General features: G+C 42.9%; 1 protein-coding gene across 1 annotated transcript in view; it reads left to right on the forward strand.

Moving 5' to 3' along the window:
• Positions 1 to 6,205, forward strand: part of LOC142583354 (F-box/WD repeat-containing protein 8-like) — a 45,327-nt gene extending 39,122 nt beyond the window's left edge. Inside the window, exons 9-11 of the mRNA XM_075693779.1 lie at positions 1,149 to 1,322; positions 4,202 to 4,309; positions 5,935 to 6,205. Of these exons, the coding sequence (XP_075549894.1) occupies positions 1,149 to 1,322; positions 4,202 to 4,309; positions 5,935 to 6,088 (436 nt within the window). The 3' untranslated portion in view covers positions 6,089 to 6,205. The remainder of the gene's footprint in view (positions 1 to 1,148; positions 1,323 to 4,201; positions 4,310 to 5,934) is intronic.
• The last annotated feature ends 2,396 nt before the right edge of the window (positions 6,206 to 8,601 follow it).

Consider the following 8,601-nt stretch of genomic DNA (forward strand, 5'->3'; position numbering starts at 1 on the left):
TTTACCCAATAAAGAGTTTGATTCTTTGTTCATTGTATGAGGAAGCATTTCAGCTTCCTCACTGTGACTATGCCGTGATAGTGTGGCCCCATTTTGGAGCATAGTAAAGCACATTGCTGTCAAGTGTGCTCCTGCAGCATCAGCACATAGCTGGGTATTGGAAGGTTCCCAGTATACTTGAAAATAAATTTGTAGAATCAGTGCATTCTTTCATTACTGACATCTGAAATTTGGAGGATAAGCAATAAACTTGAAGAGATGGTCGCTGTGCATAGAATGATGGAATAGAAAGGGATAAGTGCGATGTTAAGGGGCAGGAAGACATCAATATGGATTAGAGAGCAAATGTGGGTAGCCGGCATTCTAGTCGAGATCAAAGTGAAAAAAAAAAAGATGGGTGGGCTATGTCATGCCTAGAGCAGATGATTGGTTGGCTTGTGGAGTAACAGAATATACCAGATTTCAAGGGGTGGGAATTGCAGCAAAGATAGCAGAATCGGTTGACCCAGGGTGAGATCACTGGAAGTGGCCATTGCCTTGGCAGTGGGTACAAACGGAATGATGATGATGAATCAGCAATGAATAGTTTAGCCTTGTGTTGTGGTCATGACAATTGGTAGCACAACCTCAACCATGCCGATTATTCATTCAGTAGCATAGAAACAAAGTAGGCACTGCAATTGATCACTTGCAGTTTCTATTAAAAGTTTTTGTTTAGGTTCGTAAGAAGCCTATGCCAAATTTATTGGTAGGGTATGCAAGGAGAAATATGCTGTTTTAGGCAGTTTTATGAGAAAACAAGCCTTAGTAGGGTTAGAAGTTACGAGTGGCTAGGCTATTATTCAGCATTAAGAACTTAGCTTGTTCAAGGGAGGGCCAGTTCAGCAAGTCTAGAAAAGGTTTAGAGTTTAGGACCATGTTAGAGTACGTACAGCGGTAAGTGCTATGACATTGTCATTGAAGCTATAATTGCCAATAAGGCTAGCATGTAGGTTCATATTAAGATAACCAGATGATCGAGCCGTGGTAATGGACTTCGTGCATGTCTGTGTTGGCCGTCGTCATGTGACCAGTGTATAAGATCACCCTGTTCTGTTGCGAAATCCTTGCTCGTGCTCCCCTTTTTGCCCTGCTCCACCCTGGTGCAGTGCACGTATCTTTGACCTGCGGACCCTACAGTGTGAGGTGCGCATCAGTGCACACGGACTGGGTGTCACCCAGGTGCAGATGGACGAGCACAGCCTGGTGACCGGGGGTCAGGATGGTCTCGTCTGCGTGTGGGACCTGCGCACCAAGGCAAAACTCTGGGAGATGTTCTGCAGGCAAGATGCCTCCCACTATTGTGTGACGATTAGGCGTCTGGAATGCTCAGTGGATAAATTGCAGGAAATTGACAGTGCTAGCTAGATGCCTTGGGCTGCCGAATTTTCACACCACTCACGTGCAAAAAAAGTCAACATCTATATTTAATGTTGTAACTAAGTGTTCACCAGATATGCATGGCTTTTCTGGCTTAAATTGCCAGCCTATTCGCACATAAATATTGCATAGGTGGCATTTTACACTGTACAAAGTGTCATACCAAGTTTGGATTCACTTACTACTTTCCCGTTTCATCAAAAGTAAATCAAAAGTAAATATGATCTGTTCTGACACCAGACATAAAATGCAAATTTTGTAGGAACAGAATGGGGACACCATCTGTCGCTATAATGGCTTTGTTTTGCTGTATTGCATTGATGATAACAGAGAGGAGCATTATTCCATTGCAGCAAAACAGAACATTTGTTCTCTGGCATTGCGGCAGACTGAGTGTGCATCTGCTTCGCTCTGGATGAAACGGGAATGTAATGCACCCAAACAGGGTTGCAGGTCAGTCGTAGCAACTGCTCCAAATTGGCTAGCTAGCATGTAGCCTTCTTCTTGAAAGCTCATTAAACATTGGATGAAATCGCATTGTATATGGGTAGGATGTATATAAAGCATACTCTGATTTTAAAGACAGATTTGAGTTCCTTAATACCTAAGCATTGTGGTAGACAGCATCATGCAGCTACTAGTATGAAGCACAGTTTAAACATTTTTTATGCATCCTGGGGATTTATTACACAGAAAAATTTGAGGCTTACTACCAATTTTTAAACTTCAGGGTTCGCATTTTCATATTGATACTTGTGGTTTGGACATGTGGTCGTCAATGTACCTTCTGGACGAAACTTCAGTGACGGCTTATACTTTAGCAGTACTGAATGCTCCATCTGGACCGAAAATTAGAAAACTAGCCACAGCATCTTAAAAACTGCATAAGCTGCCACCAACAGCATGGTATGTGTTCATAAGGCTGTGGTAATGAGAAAAATTACTCATCAAAGGCCTCTGCAAAGAATGCATTCGTGACATGTCATTGGATGATAAGGCTGTAGAATTAACAGTCAAATTCAATAAAGTAGTGATTAAGCATTGGGTGCACTTTAAAGAACTCTAGGTGGCCAAAAATAATCCAGAGCCCACCACTGCCGTTTGTCTCATAGCCCATGTGATCAATCAGTGTATCAATCAACCTGCTGATCAATCAGTAAATGAAACAAACAATAAATCAATCAGCCAGTCAATTAATAAACCACTCAAACAATGATTAATCAATCACCCATTCAATAAATTAATTAATTGAACAACCGATCTGTATATCAAATAACCCATCAAACAAACAGCCAATCAGTCAGTCATCACTACTGTCAATGAGGTGCTGTGAGAGTAAGTTTTCTGGTTTCCATTAGGACTTTGCTGCTGTCTGGCATTTGGCGGTTTTTGAGCAAAAGCACTTGGTAGAAGGAATGCTTGTCAAGTATCGCTGTGTAGAAAAAGCACAGGTGAAAGGTGTAGACACAATACAAGTGTATTGTGACAGTGTCTTTTGCAACTGTATGAATTTTCACTTTGAGCAAGCCACTGTGATGCAGTGGAAGTCAGTACTAAAATCACAGCACTAATGTTGGATGTAGATTTATAACCATTGCAACTCAGGTAGTCTAGCGAGATCTTGGTTGAGGTTTTCATAGAGGCAATATTTGAGGCACTATCATCGGTGTTACTGCCTGAAGCACCCTGCTGTGGCCTCATCAGTAAAGTTTGATGTCAGTTCTTGCTGTACATGCAACATGTGCAGCAGAAGTGCACATGTTGTTTCATCTTTTTTCCGACACACTTTTTATTGAGAATTATACTTGCTCAGTTTCTTGCTGCCAAGGGCATGACTTGGAGGTTAATTTTTATAGTCTGGTTCTCCTCTCTCATTTCTTAGGTTATCTTATTTATTTATTTATTTTATAATCATACTGTCAACCTTCTAATAAAGGTTGTTGCAGGGAGGGCACACAAATGAAAAGAAACGTAAATCTTAGGTGCACAGGGGATGCATGTTTCTCCTCATCATCTTGCAAGCGTAGGTCTAAAGAGTGTTCAAATGTGTGAGCACTGCTTGGGTTCACTGCAGGGCCGGGATAACGTAAAATTATTTTGATCTGTCTTCATTCCAATTCCACCAATATTCCGTTCTGCCTTTACAAATCCACCATCAGCCCTCATCTGTCATGGAGGGCTAGTGGTGGATTCAGAATAAAAATAGGATTGGAATAGTTTTACATTATCCTGGCCCTAATCTTGTAAATGTTTTCCATAGTTTAATAATGGCAGTAAAAGAAAAGAAGGGTGAAACGCATCACTGGGAACAAAGTGAGGCTGTATAACATAATTGGGACTGACATGAGCACTTCATTTTCCTGAATGCCTCCCATAAACATTTTTATCGCTTTTTAGCTGATGGCTGAACGAGGGAATTGCAGTTTTGCCTCAGTACGATCACCTTCGCAAGTGCAGCATTTTTGCAGATGTGAGTTTCTTGACTCACTGATATGGCTTGAAGTGTATCTGAAGTTTATAATGTTAAGAAGCACTTCAGTTTGGCCTAGTTGGTGTTTACTGCATATCATATTGACCCCAAGTAAAGACGGGGACAGCAGAAGAGAACACCAAAATCGCACGGCCGGTACACGGGCGGTACCGCCTGTGCCGTTTTTGTGTTCTCTTCCGCTGTCCCCATCTTTATTTGCGGTCAATATGGTATGCATATAGTGTTAAGTTTTAAGGGTGGTGCTGCCACTACAACTTTCTACTTGTGGCTCATCCGTACTTACTCACGCAGGCACCCTGTGAAGCACTTGCGAGCCAACCGAACCACCCTTGTCACGGCACATGTGCCCTACAACCTGTTTCCAGAACCAGAGGATGGCAACATTGTCGTTCACACCAGGTGCGCTTTGGCTGGCCACATAATTAGCGCACCCAAACCAAATAGCAGTTCTTAGTGTCCATCCACTTTGCTGGTGTGGTTGAGTGGCAATGTGGCACTCTGTTGCTCAGCACAAGGTTACGGGTTCGATTCCTTGCTGTGGTTCCTGCATTCTGATGAGGGTGGAATGCAGAAACGCTTGCATATGAAGAGTTACTGTATACACTCGTGTAAGGGTCGAATTTTTTTCCCTAAAATCTTGGCTGGGTGTGGCCCTTACACTCAGTAACAGTAACAAATCAGTAACATCTTTATTATTACTCAATCTCACTTTCGTTGCTCCTGGAGGAGCTCAGATGCTGGCCCATCGTCCCTGACTGGCGCTGACCCAAACAGGGCTTCCATCTCTAGAGGCGAAGTGCCACCAGTCTGATTGGAAACACTGCCAACACAGCAGATTCGATGCACCACATGAGGAAATAATGGTGCAGTGATGCTGACCTGAGGGGGACGTTCTAAATTTTCTTCAAAAATTTTTTCCTCCAAAGTGGAGCTGTGGCCCCTACATGAGGGCGGCCCTTTGTTAAATATATGCGGTAGTTGCACATTAAAGGGACATGAGAGAGAAGTATTATTTCATTCACTAGTATTAATATAATACACTTCTACAATGCCAAAAACACCTCTCTTACCACAAAAAAGGTCTTGGTAAGCCAGAAAAGGGCAAAAAAGGAAAGAGGGGTGGCAACGTCACCTTGAAGTTTGCATCCACCTTGAAGTCTGCATGGCTTTCTTAAAAAGATACTGCAGTTCCTTTAATTATTTTTTATGTTGTTTTGTGCTTGTTGTGCTACATAGCTTTATAACATTGGAGGGTTTTACATTGACAGCTGCATCAGTTGTCTATATTTACACGCACGCAATATGCATGCACCAGTATAATTTCGACTACATAAATTAATCTCGACACTCTTGAGTGTGCATGTCTCTATATCTGGGTGTCCTTTTTTGTATGCAATGTTGTAAACAGAACGCGCTGGTCGGGACTATAACGTAAACAAAAAAAAATAATTTTCCTGGAGCTAACTGAAGACGACAGTACTAGGTTAAAGCGAGGAACTAAAAGGTTGTTTGATTCCTTAAAGAACAAAATTTAGGGAAATCCATGTACTAACCATCATTCCCACGATGGAAGAATACTGGTGGCATAAGTCGACATTGTCATCAAAATTCCATTTTGTAATTTATGCTTTGAGGAGATTCCTTTCAATACCGGACATATTGCATACCTCTCACCAAAGGTGTTGTGGGCCCCTTTGATCTTTCATGTGGGTGTCCCTTGAACCTCACAAATAGACTCCATCACTTTTTATGTTAGAAGGTAACTATGCTTCCAGTTTTCTAGTTTCCAACATCTTCTAGTAAGAATAAGAGACGAGTTGGGAGAATCGAAAGGTACTGTGTAATTGGGTGGCACTTGTATACATTGTTTTTTTTAAGGGTATTTGCCAAGGCATTCATGGCCATCCACTGGCTACAGTGTACAGAATTTGCATTTGATCTGCTTGCGTTTTCTGTAAGCTTTAAGCATTACCTTTTGTATAATGCGTGTTGCAATTTTCTAAACATTATTTTTATTCCTTTAGACAGAGGGGGTCCATCCGAATGTATGACTTCTCGGCCAACCAACAGACTTCAGGAATTCCATCAATATGTCTGTCTTCGTATGACGAACCAGCTGGTTACAACTACAATGTTCGCTTGGCTGTACCTTATGATGAGATCACGGATGTCATCTGAAAGAGCTGTTAAGCAGGCCTGTGAATGTTTTGTAAATAAATATACACGTGAATTCACAGTCACCCCTTATGTAATCTATTTGGGCCTTTAAGGTGCAATAAATGAAATGAAAAGGTATGCGAGTTTCTTGGCGACAAGTAGAGCAAAGTGACATCGAGTGAGATGTGTTCATGTTTTGCTGTGGGCGCATGACATCGTGATTGTTAATTACTTAGTGAGCAAATGTTTACAGCACTTTATATAGCTAATAAAGCTACTAAACTTGTTGGATATAGGTGTCTTATAATTTGCCATCGTAATCAATGCTTCGTGTTTCGGGCGAAACTGCGACTTTTTCGTTTGCAGCTTGCACTGACCTTTTTTATGTTATAACAAAAAATAAAGGCTTATGAAGTGTGCATTTGAATAAGAAATAGTAAAAATGGCACTTACTAATAAGGATGTCTTCACTATTCATATGCGCCTCATATTTTTTGTTTATACAGTTAAACATCAATATAACGAACTTCAATATAACGAAATTGTTGATATAGCGAATTATTTAACTTTTCATAACCTCTTGTCCATAGAACATGTAATTAGAATCTCAGCATAGCGAAGTGTATATGCGATTTAAACTTCACAAAATTTTGCTTCCGCAGCAAAGGAATGCCGAGACAATAAATGGAAGCTCCCGCGGACGCAGATGGTCAAATGATTGAATTACAAGCAGCTGCTTGCAAACGCACCTCTCAAATCGCGGGCGGCGCGACAAGAGCGACCTCCGAGGCGAAGCTGCATCACGTCCCCGATAAAGTCCAAGCGCGATAAGATCCTATCGTGCCCCGCCAGCACCCTCTAGGGAACTTAAGGCCTTCAGGCTGACCCTCTCCCCTTGAGCTACGTCACGCAGACGAGGCCAATATAGACCGTTTCATCGGGCGAGGAGGATAGGGCGCGCGGAGAGCATTTCCTCCTCTCTGGCTTGGGCGATCCGCCGCGGCGCTGCTTGACAGTATTGCTGTCGCGAGCTGCGTAACGATATAGAGATGTTTTAGATGGTACTTTGTGAAATTTTACGCCATGTCTGTTCATATAAGGTCGTCATGGAAGCCTTTCGGTGGATCGGTAACTACAGTAGGCGGAAATATCTCTTGGGGGCGCAAAAATGTGACGCGCTTTATCAGCCGCGGTGTGCGCACATTATCAGTCGCGGTGTGTGTATGTGTTGTGAACTATTTTGCTCCATATCGGTTTTAATTCAACAAAGAAAACCGTTGTCTCTGTATTAGCAGCATGAAATGGTAAATTTGCTCACTATCTGATCGCTTGGCGTAGGGAGTAAAACATAAAGCATAAGAGCGCATGCTCGTGCACGGCCAACCTAGCTAGGCAACCACGAAACATCTAAGCGGCAGGCGCTATCAAATATTTGTGACGCACCGGCATCGTTCTCGCGCATTTCAAGTCTAGCAGGCTTCAAATTACCATATGTCTACGCTAGCCTTCCTGCATGAGGCCGATGGCGCTGCTCAACACAGCGATCACTGCAGGTTGGTGGACCAGCACAATACATATGTAAGCTGTGCGCTTCGGCATTGCCTTTTTGGCCTGCATACAGCCATAAAATATGAGAGGGATCGCATAAAAAGAATGCGATGCCTACTTTTGAGGACAAAATTTCCGTAATGCGTGTGAGTGCGTCGTATAGAGAACGGAACGAACACAACGGAAAAAAAAATTCGGTTGTCATCCACTTTCTCGAAAAAGCAAGATAAAACGGGCTAACTCCGCAGTAGGACCTCGCATAGTCACGCCGCACAACGTTTATAAATATGTAACCGCTGATACCGTATGCTGGGACCATGCGGTATATAAAACAAAAATATATGTAATCCAGCACCTACCACTGCTTAGGACGCTCGCGCAGTTCGTAAACAGTCCCTTTGCTGGACAAGCTTAATTCAGACTGTAAGGTATGCTGCTATTACTTGCCAAAACTATTTTATTCAGGGGCGAAAACCTCATCCATCGAACCAAGTAGACACGCAATATAACCTACAGCGAACAGTTTGAACGCTTGTCAAAGTATAACAGTACAACTCCTATCGTAGCAGAACAGTACCCACGCTGTTACGATCGTCGCGTATGTTTCATGACTCCTAAACCGCAGCTTAGGAATAGAGGATAATACTGCAATAAGGTCACATTAGTGATTCGTGCATTCAGAAATACACAATTGATCTCCGAGGCTGATTGTAGGCTCAAATATGCGCGCGCACGTCGCGCTGCGTGTTCCGTCCACCTCAACGCCAGCAGAAATTCCGGCCATGACGCCTTAAACCACTTCAGCACGTCTCACAGAACTGTTTACCACGTAGAAAACGCGCATCATTCTAAATAGACCGCACGACCGCGAAAACAAACGCCAAAACCTACCGCCGAGCGTATACCTGCCATGCAAAAAACCGCTTTCACGCAAGCCAGTATGGCGCTGCTCATAGGCGGCGCCACTGCGTTCACAATATGGCGGC

This window comes from Dermacentor variabilis, chromosome 5 (genome assembly GCF_050947875.1).
Source record: "Dermacentor variabilis isolate Ectoservices chromosome 5, ASM5094787v1, whole genome shotgun sequence".
In the NCBI taxonomy this organism is placed as follows: domain Eukaryota; kingdom Metazoa; phylum Arthropoda; class Arachnida; order Ixodida; family Ixodidae; genus Dermacentor; species Dermacentor variabilis.